The sequence below is a fragment of the Phacochoerus africanus genome, chromosome 2, assembly GCF_016906955.1.
Source record: "Phacochoerus africanus isolate WHEZ1 chromosome 2, ROS_Pafr_v1, whole genome shotgun sequence".
Classification (NCBI taxonomy): domain Eukaryota; kingdom Metazoa; phylum Chordata; class Mammalia; order Artiodactyla; family Suidae; genus Phacochoerus; species Phacochoerus africanus.
In genome coordinates this window covers 118,398,669-118,414,967 of record NC_062545.1, presented here as the reverse complement: position 1 = coordinate 118,414,967, position 16,299 = coordinate 118,398,669, and the positions used below count along the sequence as shown (strand labels likewise).

The following is a 16,299-nucleotide window of genomic DNA, read 5'->3' as shown; positions in this document are numbered from 1 at the left end:
TATTTTCACCACTGCTGGGTTTTTTTTTGTTTGTTTGTTTGTTTGTTTTTGTATACTTGAAGGTACTAGAAAACAATCTCATTAGAAAAATTATAACCAGATAGTTTTATGAAATATGATCAAAACTCTGGTGAACACTGCCTGAAATTAAAGCTGAAGATAAGGTTTTCCAAATAGCTGTTTTACTAGGGTAAACTGATCCAGCCTCAAACAATAGGTGGTGGAACAGTATTTAAAAAAAAAAAAAAAAAAAGGTTCTGTGCATTTGGAAACTAAGTGAAAACATGAGTATTGTTTATACAAAGGCCAGCTTTGGTAGAATCAGACAACTTTGGCCATTAAATAGTGTATTTAATACAAACAAAAATACTTTATAAACACAATTTTTTTGGCCTGTGGCATGTTGAAGTTCCTTGGGCCAGAGATCAAACCTGTGCCACAGCAGCTACCCAAGCTGCCGCAGTGACAACTCCAGGTCCCTGACCCAATGTGCCACAAGAGAATTCCACAATTTTTTTTATTTTCTGTGTCTACCTCGTAAAAATAAATCAGTAAGTGTCCTGGTAATCACACCAAGAAATTTTTGTTAGCTATACGGGCAAGCTGAATTCAGTAACAAAAAATGTATAATTAAATTATGTAGCAGTATGAAGTAAAGAAGTGAAATAGATTATTCTTACTTTGATTTACTAATTCAGAAGCTATTCAAATCAAACATTTTCTTTTCTACAGATTATAATATTTTGCCCTCTACAGAACTAAAGAGAAAGTGATTCCACACAGTCAACCATAATTCGCACAGATTCCTAATGCCTCCAGTTATTTGGTAAAACCGGAACAATACCTAGTACAGTGCTTCTTGTAGTTATTAAGATTTTAATTCTGTTCCTTGAATTATATTCCGAATCTTCTCAGCATCATTTTGTATAATTTTGTTGGATGGATCAATCTTAAAGGCAGCTTCATAATCCTGTAGGCCTATATTTACATAGCAATTATGATCAATAAAATAAAAATTTTATAAATTCTTGTGTTATCTAGACAATATTTTTAAAAAATAAACAGAATCACTAAGTTCATGATTCAGGACAAGCACCAGTCTTTATTTATTTTATTTTATTTTTTGTCTTTTTAGGGCCACACCCATGGCATATGGAAGTTCCCAGGCTAGGGGTCAAATTGGAACTGCAGCTGCAGGCCAGTGCCACAGCCACAGCAACACAGGATCCAAGCCACATCTGTAACCTACACCACAGCTCATGGCAACGCCAGATCCTTAACCCACTCAGAGAGGCCATGAACTTACATCCTCATGGATACTAGTTTGATTTGTTACCACTGAGCCACAACGGGAACTCCAAGTACCAGGTTTTAAATTAGATTCCCATCTTCATGTACATAGTAGTATCTCTAAAAGACTGCAAATTTTTTTCAGTAATTTCAGGAATAATTTTAATGATTTCATTCAGGATTCAGTAAGAAGCAGTTATTTTAAATTTAAGTACAAATAAGCTAACACCTTAAATTCATTAAAGCATGAACAGAGTCAAAATTCATACATCAAAAAGACATTTCTATCACCTCAATGAAGTAATAAATGTTATCTTATTTCAAAATTCCACATTAAAAAAAATTTTGGTAAACTCAATCCATACTTCATATAATTCATAGACTATAGTTCATAAGGGTTTTTTGTTTTGTTTTGTTTTTTGTAGTTATCCTAGCTACACAACTTCTTTGAGGAAAATTAGTTTAAAAGGAAAGCATTATGGACTGGTTATTAAAAATATATAGCTGAGTCTCAGAGTTGCCATTGTGGCTCAGTGGATTAAGAACACAACTAGTATCCATGAGGATGCAGGTTCAATGCCTGGCCTTGCTCAGTGGATTAAGGATCTGATGTTGCCACAAGCTGCAGTGTAGGTCGCAGATACAGCTTGGATCTGGCGTGGTTATGGCTGTGGCACAGGCCAGCAGGTGCAACTTCAATTCAGCCCCTAGCCTGGGAACTTCCATATAATACGTTATTAATTTCTGAAGTGTTACAATATTTCACTCCTGTCTGGATAATTTTTTTTTTTTTTTGGTCTTTTTGCCATTTCTTGGGCTGCTCCAGCGGCACATGGAGATTCCCAGGCTAGGGGTCCAATCGGAGCTGTAGCCACCGGCCTACGCCACAGCCACAGCAACCCGAGATCCAACCCACGTCTGCAACCTACACCACAGTTCATGGCAACACCGGATCCATAACCCACTGAGCAAAGACAGGGACCAAACCCGCAACCTCATGGTTCCTAGTTGGAGTCATTAACCACTGAGCCATGACGGGAACTCCTGGATAATTTTTTTATCTTTTTCTTTTTAGGGCTGCACCTTCAGCATATGGAGGTTCCCTGGCTAGGGGTCCAATAGGAGCAGTAGCTGTTGTCCTATGCCACAGCCACACCACTGCTGGATCCACGCTACATCTGTGAACTGCACTGCAGCTTGCAACAATACCAGATCCTTAACCCACTAAGCCAGGCCAGGGATGAAACCCACATCCTCATGGATACTAGTTGGGTTCTTAACCCACTGAGCCACAATGGGAACTCCCAGTCTTGATAATTTTTATCCTCATGAGGCTGGATAAGACTCCAAAAAAAAAGTCTTATGGGCATATAAACCTAATTTGGATGCTTTGGTTAGAAAAATCTAAAAATGGCAGAAAAAAGTTTACAAACAATTCAGAAATAATAAAACTATAAGCTAGAGCCCATTCCCCAGCAAGAGGTCATTGGGAATAGGTTTTTAGGCTTGAATGAAGGGTAGCTGAACGAGGCATATGGGTACGGAGATATGGAAAGATGAGCAGTGAAAGATAAAACTCTGGGGCAACATGAGTAACGGCAAAAAGTCCTTAAACACATTAAAGATGAAATTAAATATATGCTATGGCTTCTATACACAAGGGGCCAATTACAAACCTTAGCGCAAACTCATAAAAAAAAAAAGCAATTGATCATACACTGTGGAAGATCAGTTATTTCTGAGCTTTCGTATGTATGTACATATGCAGTGTCTCTGTGTATGACCAAAGAAGTTCATTTTAAAATTTTCATTACAACAACAACAACAAAAAAAAGGAGTTCCTGTGGTGGCACAGTGGTTAACGAATCCGACTAGGAACCATGAGGTTGCGGGTTCGGTCCCTGCCCTTGCTCAGTGGGTTAAGGATCTGGCATTGCCATGAGCTGTGGTGTAGGTTGCAGACGCGGCTCGGATCCTGTGTTGCTGTGGCTCTGGTGTAGGCTGGCAGCTGTAGCTCCAATTAGACCCCTAGCCTGGGAACCTCCATATGCTGCGGGAGCAGCCCTAGAAATGGCAAAATACAAAAAATAAAATAAAATAAAATTTTCATTATATCTTAAGTGACTCATTTATATCTTCTATCACACATCTTTCCATGAAAAAGTTGTCTGATGACTCATTTCCCTAGACATAAACTTGTTCACATCTTGTTTAATTCTCTTCTACAATGATTTTTAAAAAATATTTCAATTTTTGTTTTATCAGAGCAAATACAAAGAATAAATTAAATGCCAAAAATATAAAATAATGGAGTCACCTTGAATAATCCCAGTAACATTTTCTTCAGAGTATAACTTGGAACTTAAAACATTTCTATCAACTTCTTACCTTCTACATACAATTCTAGTTGACAGAATGCTGTTCCACGTCGTACATGTGCCTTCATTCTTGCATTAGCATTGTCTGCAACAGGTGGTGTCAATAATTCTAGTGCCTTACAAGAAAAATCAATAAGGGAAAGATAAAATTTCCTAATTCAAACTTAAACAAAAATAAAACTCAACTTAGAAGAAAAAAAAGGCCTCAAGCTCTCACCCACCAAAATTTTTGGCTTAGCTAGGATAGGAATTTATCAAACATACACATTTATGTTGAACAATTTTAGAAATTGTTCAGTTGTATCTACATGAGATTCATACCCTCATCCCCAAACTTATGATTTGGTTTATCATTTGAAGCATCGACAGCTTTACCTTTATTAGCATGGATTAATGAATAGCATCTGTGGTCTTTTATATTCAAATTGGGTGATTCAGTTTGTTCATTCACTCAAAATGAATAAATGAAATTGTGCTAGCAAAAGGAAAACTGGGTCATAAAAATATTGTCAGATATTCGGCAGCTTTAATGAGATCAAAGTATGAAGACTTGATTGTTTCCTCCATATCCTCAATATCAAGGAGCCATGTAAGAGGTTTGCATGGGATTTCCCTTAAAGCAAGTTTTTCTGATATAAAAAAAGAAAAAGCCAAAAGTTTAAGATAATGACATGATATGAGTAATGGAAATTTGGATATACTAAGTTATTTTGAAAATGGGAAAACTATTATGGAGATATCCTTTTACTGTGCAAATAAAAGTGACATAAAGCATTCTTTCTACCTTGTATTAAGTCTGTAAAACTTTAATGAGAAAAAAGTGAGCACAAACTGACAACCATTTACTAATTTCCTTCTGAACTTCAGCTGATACAGCAAGACAATACATAACAATGGAGAGGGGACTTCTGACAAACTCTCAATAAATACTAGTTCCTTGGGCAACAAAAAAAAATTCCTTTTTTTTTTCAGTAAAAAGACGCAATAAGCAAGACGATTCTTAAAATTGCTTCATCTCAATTATTTAAATTTAACTGACAAAGGAGCACCATTTATTTATTTATATATTTATTTCTTTTTGTCTTTTTAGAGCCATGCCAGTGGCATATGGAGGTTCCCAGGCTAGGTGTCGAATTGGAGCAGTAGCCGCCAGCCTATGCCACAGCCACAGCAATGCCAGAGCTGAGCCATATCTGTGACCTACACCATGGCTCATGGCAACGTCAGATCCTTAACCCACTGAGCAAGGCCAGGGATCAAACCTGCGTCCTCATGGATACTACTCAGATTCGTCTCTGCTGAGCCACAATGGGAACTCCAAAAGCATCATTTAAACCAATAAATAGGAACATAACAATTTTTTTTTTGTCTTTTGTTGTTGTTATTGTTGTTGTTGCTACTTCTTGGGCCGCTCCCACGGCACATGGAGGTTCCCAGGCTAGGGGTTGAATCGGAGCTGTAGCCACCGGCCTATGCCAGAGCCACAGCAACGCAGGATCCGAGCCGCGTCTGCAACCTACACCACAGCTCAGGGCAACGCCGGATCGTCAACCCACTGAGCAAGGGCAGGGACCGAACCCGCAACCTCATGGTTCCTAGTCGGATTCGCTAACCACTGCGCCACGACGGGAACTCCGGAGGATAACAATTTTAAAGCACCATATATAAATAGATACACATACCTTAGAAGAATCTTCAATGGCTTTGTGTAGGTTTTTCAGTTTTAGGTGGCAAGCAGCCCGATTCAAATACAACAGTGGAATCTTATTATTTAGTCTTATGGCTAAGTTGTATGCATTAATAGCTGCCAAATAGTTTTCTGTTGCAAACAACTTGCTAATGAGACAAAAAGAGAAGAGAAAAATATGACATTGAAACAGAAACAGAAAAATAATATCTACTGATATTTGGCAAAGGGGATGGATGACTTACCTCCTTTTCTATTCCTTATACATTGGGCATCACAGCAGCACTAACTCCACCCATCCTCTGTACATCAGCATGTAATCTGATGGCACTGAACTCATCTCCACCTCCAAGGGTAGCCAATCAGTACCTCAAGCCAGTAAGCATATTTCCATCCTACAATGACTGACACAATGATGGATTTATGATTCAAACTGGTCTATTCAGAATGAAGCCTGTGATGTTCTTACCAAAGCTGGAGAATAAAAAACTGGGAAAACTCCCCCTGCTGGATACAAATGAAGAAAGCACACAGGCTCAAACTGTTTTGTTTTTGTCTTTTTAGGGCCCCACCTGCATCACATGGAGGTTCCCAGGCTAGAGGTCGAATCGGAAATATAGCCGCCGGCCTATGCCAGAGCCATGGCAACGTCTGCAACCTACACCACAGCTCACAGCAATGCCGGATCCTTAACACACTAAGCCAGGCCAGAGACTGAACCTGCGTCCTCATGGATACCAGTCAGATTCGTTTCCTCTAAGTGATGATGGGAACTTCTGTTAATGACTATTTTTAACACCATGGAGGAACTAGCACTAAAATAAAGCTGATACTATGGAATTTTGAAAATAATAAAAAATGCTCAACATCGCTGATTATAAGAGAAATGCAAATCAAAACTACCATGAGATACCACCTCATACCAGTCAGAATGGCCATCATTAATAAATCCACAAATAACAAGTGCTGGAGGGGGTGTGGAGAAAAGGGAACCCTCCTGCACTGTTGGCGGGAATGTAAACTGGTACAGCCACTATGGAGAACAGTTTGGAGATACCTTAGAAATCTATACGTAGAACTTCCATATGACCCTGCAATCCCACTCTTGGGCATCTATCCAGACAAAACTCTACTTAAAAGAGACACATGCACCCGCATGTTCATTGCAGCACTATTCACAAGAGCCAGGACATGGAAACAACCCAAATGTCCATCGACAGATGATTGGATTGGGAAGAGGTGGTATATATACACAATGGAATACTACTCAGCCATCAAAAAGAATGACATAATGCCATTTGCAGCAACATGGATGGAACTAGAGAATCTCATACTGAGTGAAATGAGCCAGAAAGACAAAGACAAATACCATATGATATCACTTATAACTGGAATCTAATATCCAGCACAAATGAACATCTCCTCAGAAAAGAAAATCATGGACTTGGAGAAAAGACTTGTGGCTGCCTGATGGGAGGGGGAGGGGGAGGGAGTGGGAGGGATCGGGAGCTTGTGCTTATCAGACACAACTTAGAATAGATTTACAAGGAGATCCTGCTGAATAGCATTGAGAACTTTGTCTAGATACTCATGTTGCAACAGAACAAAGGGTGGGGAAAAAAATGTAATTGTAATGTATACATGTAAGGATAACTTGATCCCCTTGCTGTAGAGTGGGAAAATAAAAAAAAATTAAAAAAAATAATAAAAATAAAAAAAGAAAAAGAAAAGAAAAGAATAAAAAGGCAGAAGGAAACTTGAGTCCTTGATGATACAGTTAAGCTGCTGGATCAAGCTTTACCCGAAATGTAACACACCTTTAGCTTTTTAGTTATGTAAGCCAATTAATTCCTTTAAATATTAAGCCATTTGAAACTGGGTTTTTCCATTACTAGCAAACAAAAGCATCGTAACATAATCTTTCAGTTAAAATCTTCCAAAATTTCCTTCAAATAAAGAGATGGACATAATTAAAGGATTTATTTAAAATGTAAAGTTTCTTTTTTTATTTTTCAAGTACAATTCCCGATAATTTTAAAATGCATAAATATAAGAAAAACAGAAACTACTTTGCCAAACACAAAAGTGCTATATAAAAAACTCTTTTTAGGAGTTCCCGTCATGGTGCAGTGGTCAACGAATCCGACTAGGAACCATGAGGTTGTGGGTTTAATCCCTGCCCTTGTTCAGTGGGTTGGCGATCCGGTGTTGCCGTGAGCTGTGGTGTAGGTCGCAGATGCGGCTCAGATCCCACGTTGCTGTGGCTGTGGCATAGGCAGGTGGCTATAGCTCCGATTCGACCTCTAGCCTGGGAACCTCCATATGCCACAGGAGGGGCCCAAGAAATGACAAAAAGTCCAAAAAAAAAATCTCTTTTTATTCATTTCCAATCAACTACACTATATACTTTACAGTTCTATAATACTAAACATGATGACATTAGTAGACCCATAAAAGCAACCAACACATCATGAATAAAAGGTAAAATGACACAACTATGACATCTAACCTAAGCCTGTCTGAAGTTTAAAATAACTTGCACAAACTAGAAAAGCTAATTCTGTCAGGACAGTTTAGGTTTCTGAAATGCTTCCTATCAGCTAGGATGTTTCTGACCACAAGTAACAGAATTTTAATTCAAACTGATTTAAACAAGGAAGGAAATAGAACACCTCGCATTAAAAAAGTTCAACAGGAAAAGCTCCCTGCCTAATATAATCAGAAGCTCAAGGATATTATCAAGGCCTCAGCTTCCCTCCATTTTTCCATTCTTTTTTTTTTTTTTTGGTCTTTTTGCCTTTTCTTGGGTCGCTCCCACAGCATATGGAGGTTCCTAGGCTAGGGGTCCAATCGGAGCTGTAGCTGCCGGCCTACACCACAGCCACAGCAATGCAGGATCTAAGCCACGTCTGCGACCCACACCACAGCTCATGGCAACACCGGATCCTTAACCCACTGAGCAAGGCCAGGGATTGAACCTGCAACCTCATGGTTCCTAGTTGGATTTGTTAACCACTGCACCATGACGGGAACTCCCCATTTTTCCATCCTACTGGACTCAGCAGCTACTTCATTCTGGGGCTGGTTTTCTTCACACATAGTTCAAGGTGCCACATTGAGGCACAACATGCATTAGGAGAAAATGGGAGAGTATCTTTTGGCACAGGCTCCCTAAGAGCAAGAAAACCTTGCCCAGAAATCTTCCAGTCCTCCTTTCCCACTTCAATACCAAAAATATATACCCTTTAAAAATATTTTGCCCTAAAAAATCTGGTCAGGTTCGTTTCCGCTGAGCCACAACGGGAACTCCCATTTTAACCATTTTTAAATGTACAGTTTACTGGCATTAAGTACATACTCATTTTTGTACAACCACCACTACCTATCTAGAACTTTTTCATCTTCCCAAACTGAAACTCTGTACCTATGGAACAATATATCCCCATTCCCTCCTACGTTTCACAACCACCATCCTATTTTCTGTTTCTAAGACTTTAACTACTCTAGGTACCTCATATAAGTGGAGTCATACAGTATTTGTCCTTTCGTAACTAGCTTATTTTACTTACCACCTCCTTTTCAAGGCTGGTTAGACTAATGTCATAAAGAACGTTGTTTTCCTCTGAGTATTTCATAGATTTAACTCTTATGTTTAGGTGATTGATTCATTTTGAGTTAATCTGGGGAGGGGCATGCCCACTGCACATGGAAGTTCCCTGGCCAGGGATCAAACCTGTGCCACGGTAGCAACCCAAGCTGCTGCAATGACAACGCCAGATAACCTGCTGTGCTACGAAAGAACTCCTTGAGTTAATTTTTGTATATGCTGTTAGATGAGTGTTCAACTTCATTCTTTTGCATGAGAATATCCAGTTTTTCCAATACCATTTGGTGAAAAGTAAAGTCCTTTCTCCACTGAAGAGCTTTTAGCACCTTTGCTAAAAATCATTTGACCATATCATTTTCATCTGTAAGGGTTATTTCTGGGTTATCTATTCCATTAAAAGGTCTATATCTATATAAATCTCATATTAATATATAATTTGGAGTTCCATTTTTCATCTTTCATATAAGCTGACAGGTTGTTTTTTGTTTCTATATTTTTTTGCTTTGGTTGTAGGGTGCAACGGCTTGATGTGGGATCTCCGCTCCCAGATTAGGGACTGAACCCAAGCCACAGTGGTAAAAGCACCAAATCTAATAAACCACTAGACCATCAGGGAACCCCCGAGTTAAAGGCTTTATAATGCAAGAGTTCTTTATTTTTATTTTTGGCTACATCCATGGCATACAGAAGTTCTGGTCCAGAGATCAAACCTGCACCACAGCAGTGACCTGAGCCACTCTAGTGATAATGCCAGATCCTTAATCTGCTGAGCCACCAGGGAACTCCACAACAGTTTAATCAGAAAAATTCTCTCATGTTCTAAGGGAAGAAGAGCTTACAATGAGCAGTATTAAAAGAACCCCTGTGGGAGGCATATTAGAAATAAATATGAAGTATTAAACTTTTTTTTTTGTTTTGTTTTTTTAGGGCCATGGCATGTAGAAGTTCCTAGGCTAGGGGTTAAATTGGAGCTACTGCTGCCAGCCTACACCACAGCCACAGCAACGTGGGATCAGAGACACGTCTTCACCTATAGCTCATGGCAACACAGATACCCAACTCACTGAGAGAGGCCAGGGATTGAACCTACATCTTCATGGACACCAGTCCAGTTCGTTTCCCGCTGTACCACAATGGAAACTCCCTGTATTAAAGGTTTTTAATTTTACATGTATATTAAAATATAAATCCAAATGAACATTACATTCTTTAAAGTTCAATACCAGTACAAATATCCAATAAAGCATAATGTGCTTTATGGCTTTCAGAACAGTTCTGAACTCAGAAACAGCTGAATTTCAAAAGGAAAAGGAAAAAATTTAAACTTCTGTTCAAACGACAGTAGCCTTTAATATCAAATTTAAACAGAAAAGCTAATAGCCAGTAAGTCTCCCCTCTGACGGCTCCAAATAAAGCAATGCCAGTGAAAAAATTATGCAAAAATTCATGTAAATAACTCATGCAATACACAGTGAGTGCTCACTGTACTGACTGCATAGAAAGACCAATAGAGACATGGACAACTCAAACACTCCTGTCATTTTATTTTTATGATGACTGGTTGGAGGTTCCCAGGCTAGGGGTTGAATCAGAGCTGTAGGGTCAGTCTATGCCAGAGCCACAGCAATATGGGATCCAAGCCGCGTCTGCAACCTACACCACAGCTCATGGCAATGCTGAATCCTTAACCCAATGAGAAAGGCCAGGGATTGCACCCACAACCTCATGGTTCCTAGTTGGGTTCATTAACCACTGAGCCATGATGGGAACTCCAGAAAGAAACATTCTGATCAGCAATGGTCAGAGGGCCAAACATCAGCAAGAGTTGAGTATGGGAGAAGCTACAAGAGGCAGGAGTGATAAGAAAGAAAGAGAGAGTTCCTGTTGTGGCTCAGTGGTTAACGAATCTGACTAGGAACAATGAGGTTGTGGGTTTGATCCCGGGCCTCACTCAGTGGGTTGAGGATCCGACATTGCCGTAAGCTGTGGTGTAGGTCAGGTCACAGACACGGCTTGGATCCCGAGTTGCTGTGGCATAGGCCAGCAGCTACAGCTCCAATTAGACCCCTGGCCTGGGAATCTCCATATGCCACAGGTGCGGCCCTAGAAAAGGCAAAAAGACAAAAAAAAAAAAGGGAAGTAAAGAAGGGGGCAGAAAAGACTTATGAGAGGAGTTCCCATGGTGGCTGAGTGGTTAATGAACCCAACTAGTATCCATGAGGACACGGGTTCGATCCCTGGCCCTGTGTTAAGGATCCAGCGTTGCCTTGAACTGAGGTGTAGGTGGCAGACTCGGCTCAGATCTGGTTTTGCTGTGGCTGTAGCATAGGCCAGAGGCTGCAGCTCCAATTAGACCCCTAGCCTGGGAATCTCCATATGCCACAGGTGCATCCCTAAAAACACAAAAGACAAAAGACAAAAAAAAAAAAAGAAGACTTATGGGAAATCAAAAGTAGTGGGGATTAGAAACAGCAGTGAGGGCAGGGAGTAACACATTCTAACAGAAGAAAGAGCAGCTCTGTTTTGTCAGTAATAGGAACTGTAACAGATATCTGCTCCTCAAAGGACTTTCAAGGTTCTTGTTTCTTTCAGTATCTTATGTGGATAGAAAACATTTTGGGTATCTCAAAGTTTCCGAAACTGAGAATCAGTGCACCTTAGTGAAGGAGCATCAACTAGTACAATTAGCACTCAGGATGCCAAGAGGAAAAGGATACTGCCTACAAAATAAAATGACAAGTTAGGCCATGATAGGGACTGTACTGCAACAGAATATTATACGCTGTAAAATGCAATCGATCAATGAACAGAATTATAATTATGTCAAAGAAGTTATCTTAGAATATGGATTCTAAACTTTTTTTTTTGGCCATACTCAGAGCATATGGAAGTTCCCAGGCCAGGGACTGAATCTGAGATGCAACTGTGACCTACACCATAGCTGCAGCGGTGCCAAATCCATAACCCACTGTGCACAGCAGGAACTCCTGGATTCTAAACTTCTCTAGGTCAGGCAAAAGGTAGCAACATAAGAACATTGTCTTACCTCAATAAACAAATAAAGCTGTAAAAAAAAATGCAGAAGAACAAGGCAGATTTGGCAGATCTGTTCTAAAAATAGGCAGGTACCAGAGGATATTGAGAGACAATTCTCCATGGATCTTTCATGTTCCTGCATGTCTAATGTCAGAGGCTCTCACAGCTTTTGTTTGGGACTCTCCTTTCAAAGATGTTCGTATAATGCATAGCCTTAGAAGACAGACACAGTGTCTCTCTCTAGGGCAAAGAGCAGATTTGTTTGCTGCTCAGTATGATAAATATATTACCACCTTGTGAGGAAAGGGTTGGACAGATTTGCCTATGGTCCTACTACAAAAAGTTGTGTTCCATAAGCTTGGCCTTCTCAGCTATGCTACAAACCTACTGTATGTGCAGCGTCCACCTGGGCCCACTTCTGCATTGGCCCTGTGGGACTTGAAGGGCAAAGGAAGCCAACATGAAGATCATGCTGTTTGATGTGCCTTGAATAATAAAGTCCCTTTTCTCTAACTCATGAGTCTCCCAACTTTGCCAGCATCTGTGAAAATTTATAGCCTGACTCTTCATAGTTCTTGCCAAGGTGTGGATCCAAACCTAAGTATTAGAAAGAAATTCAATTTGGCAAGGAGAATTGTATGCTGTGTTGGGAGAAGATGGTAACAGGTGGTCAACAGTCAGCATCAAAAAGTCCAACATGAAGTAAAAGGACATCCAGACAGGCAGATAGAATCTAGCTACAGAAAACTCACAAACGGCAAGCAAATAGAAATTCAGACTGGAACAAGTTGGCACTAGGGTAGTCATTCAGCAAACAGCAAGCTCCTACATACAAAGCTAGTGTTCATAAGCAGAATTAACCTGGGTAATAAGGGAAAATGTAAAAGCAAAGTATAGCCTCAATCTTAAAAGGGCTACAAAATCTGGTACTTAGGCAAAGAGGAAAAAAAGAAAATTTGACCCTAGAACTAGGGTAGGTGATTTTATGTAACAATAGTAATATGTGCTGGGTGTCAGGGTGTAGAACTATATATCATTCATTTCCTCCTATCCAACATTAGAATTTCCTGTATATAGAGAGTAAGGTATGCAGATGGGAATCAAGTTGTCCTAGTGTGGGAAAATAAGCAATTTTCATTCTGGGATTAAGACAGGATCCAAAAACACTTAAGCTGGAGTTTCCAAGTTGGTTCAGCAGTAACAAATTCAACTGGTATCCATGAGGATGTGGGTTCAATCCCTGGCCTCACTCAGTGGGTTAAGGAGCCGGTGTTGCCATGAGCTGTGGTATAGGTTGCAGATGTAGCTCCAATCCCAAGTTGCTGTGGCTATGGCGTAGGCCGGCAGCTGCAACTCCAATTTGACCCCTAGCCTGAGAGATTTCATATGCCTCAGGTGCAACCCTAAAAAGACAAAACAAAAACACTTAGGCTAAAAATCAAGCACAGAGTAACATCAGTGGGACAAAACAAATCATCTACCTTACATGATTACAAGTGTCTGGATGGGTAGCTATTACAGCTATTTACAGATTCTGAGTCATGTAAGGCTGTTAACATCCTACCATGTGAATATCTAAATTCGAGCACCTAGACTCTGTTTTATGTGAGATGGTCTCAGTAAAAAGCTATCTGCTACAATGTTAATTGTAAAAGGTAAAATGCTTTCCTGAATAAATAAAATTACCTAAGCTTACATATTTTCCTGAAAGGTACATCTAGCGTTTAAAATTAAGACTTCGCAGTAGAAGGCTAGGTAAAGAAAAATGAAAACATTCGGTGGCTTTTTTAAGGGTATCTTTTGAATAGACATGACCCTGTAAGCAGTTTTCTCAAGCTATTGCCCTTTTGGAAGGCTTGTCCACTTCTACCCTCTATTAAACAAATGTCCTGTGGGTTTAAAGGATAGCTGGACTGTTTTTTCCTGGGTAAATATAGAAGGCTATCATGAAACAAAGCCTCTGAAGACCAAAGTATTTCATTCTTTGGCTTAAATTCAACCCTGAATGGGTTCTATTATGTCTGTTTCTATCTTTTATACTGCATTGCATTGGTAGAAAGGATACATTTCTTATAATTCAAAACTTTCCTTTTATCTGTTTGGGCCTGTCACTATGATTAACTGTATTTTGCTTCTCTAGGTGTCACTGGAACTGAGGAGAACATTGCAGGCCACCATCCCCCAGGTACAAAGGCCCCTCCAAGTCTCCTGCCTCCTGTTTATAGAGAACTGATGTCTCCAAGACCTCCCTGAGTCACAAAAGAGCACCTCAAGCAGTTAAGGATTAGGACAATAGAGTCACAGACTCAGTGTCTGCTGCACATTCCCCAGTTGTTTTAAAGATACCATAACTGCCATCAGAGGGGAAAAGCTAACTACATGATGATCAGACTGTAGCCATGACATCAACTGCTCCATCTTGAGCAATACTGAATCTATGACTAGACAGAACAGACCTTAAGAAAATGGGACTGACACTACTGCTCGTAATATTCTATATCTTTGGGGGCATCAAAATAACTGTAGCTTGTTTTAACTGTATGTGTAAACAGGCAAGTACAACTGTCAGCAAAGAGATGCTACAGGACTATGTCAATGTCTTCCACTCTAAGAATACAGGGTCCTATGTCATCATGAAGAGGTTACAGAGGACAAACCTTCATCCATGATCCCACAGAAATGGAAGGATGTCCTGACAAGCAGGGATTTGTAAGCAGCTTTTGGCAGGAAAAAGCTCTTTGCAGGAAAGAGCTCTCTGCAGGAGACACCCTTTTGTCTTAACCAGGCACCCCTATTTCTGGCCCATGCATACCTTTCAAATCTTTTAATCATATAATACTTTGTCTAACATGTTGGTTCTTTCCGTAGATCAAAGAAGTAGAAATGAAGAATAAGCAATTAACAAATGACCAGATCTCTTCTCTAGGTTCCTCTCCAGTAATCTCATGAGCAAACTGTGAACAAGACAGCATTAAAAATATATATATATCAAGAGTGGATGAGTCTTAAAAAGAAAAAAAAAAATATTGTTAGGGGTTCCTGTCGTCGCACAGCAGAAATGAATCTGACTAGTAACCATGAGGTTGCAGGTTCTATCGCTGGCCTCACTCAGTGGGTTAAGGATCCAGTGTTGCCCTGAGCTGTGGTATAGGTTGAAGATGTGGCTCGGTTCCTGAGTTGCTGCGGCTGTGGTATAGGCCGGCAGCTGTAGCTCCAACTTGACCCTTAGCCTGGGAACCTCCTTATGCCAAGGGTGTGGCCCTAAAAAGCCAAAAAAAAAGTGGACAAATCCACACACAGTGGGGGATGGTGATGACTCTGAACCCGTATCTCAGTGATTAAGTGAGATGACTTCCTGTTTCCCTTTAAAAGGTTTCATGGCTGAGCAGAATCTTCGGAGGTGGTTTTGGGGGATGCTTGAGTCCACCATTTCCCCAGATGGCTGGCATTCTGATTAAAGGCAGCTTTTAATTCTACCAACATTTGTGAGTATTGATTTTATAAGTTGCAAGCAGTGAGAACTGATTTGATAACATCACTAGTTTTCTTCCATTTCTCCTCATTTTTAACTCTCTTCCTCTCCTCTTTCTGCTTCTCTTTCTTTTTCTACCCAATTGGAGGCAATAAGGTAAAATGGTACAGAAACAACAGCAATTAAAATGATTACAATCTACCAGTCACACGTGTCTGCAACAAAGTACACTTTTGCAGTAGGCTGATGCCAAATCATTGCTTTTGCCAGCAGCTACACACACACACACACACACGCATGTGCATGCACACATGCACACATACACCAGTCTTTTGTTTTGTTTTGTTTTGTTTTTTTTTGTCTTTTTGCCATTTCTCGGGCCGCTTCTGCGGCATATGGAAGTTCCCAGGCTAGGGGTCGAATCAGAGCTGTAGCCGCCGACCTACACCACAGCCACAGCAACACGGGATCCAAGCCAAGTCTGCGACCTACACCACAGCTCATGGCAACGCCAGATCCTTAACCCACTGAACAAGGCCAGGGATCGAACCCACAACCTCACGGTTCCTAGTCAGATTCATTAACCATTGAGCCACAACGGGAACTCCAGTCTTTTGTTATTTTTGACACTCAAAATTCCAACCCTAGCTCAACGATCTTATCTGCCCTTTCCACTCAAATTAAAATCATGTCCTTAGTATATCAGAAATAAGACCAGACCAAACAGTGCCTAGGATGTTTAGCCAGCCCCAGCACCATTACATCTTGTGCCTAAGGACTTTCTAACCATGGGGGCAGTACTATCCTACCACCCTCTCTGATGAGCCCC

The 16,299-nt window shown here is 40.2% G+C and overlaps 1 protein-coding gene across 1 annotated transcript in view; it reads right to left on the bottom strand.

The window, feature by feature from the left end:
* Positions 1-507: 507 nt before the first annotated feature.
* DNAAF4 (dynein axonemal assembly factor 4) overlaps positions 508-16,299 on the bottom strand; it is a 90,777-nt gene continuing 74,985 nt past the window's right edge. Inside the window, 3 exon segments of the mRNA XM_047766298.1 lie at positions 508-978; positions 3,679-3,784; positions 5,351-5,504. Coding sequence (XP_047622254.1) covers positions 869-978; positions 3,679-3,784; positions 5,351-5,504 — 370 coding nt within the window. The 3' untranslated portion in view covers positions 508-868.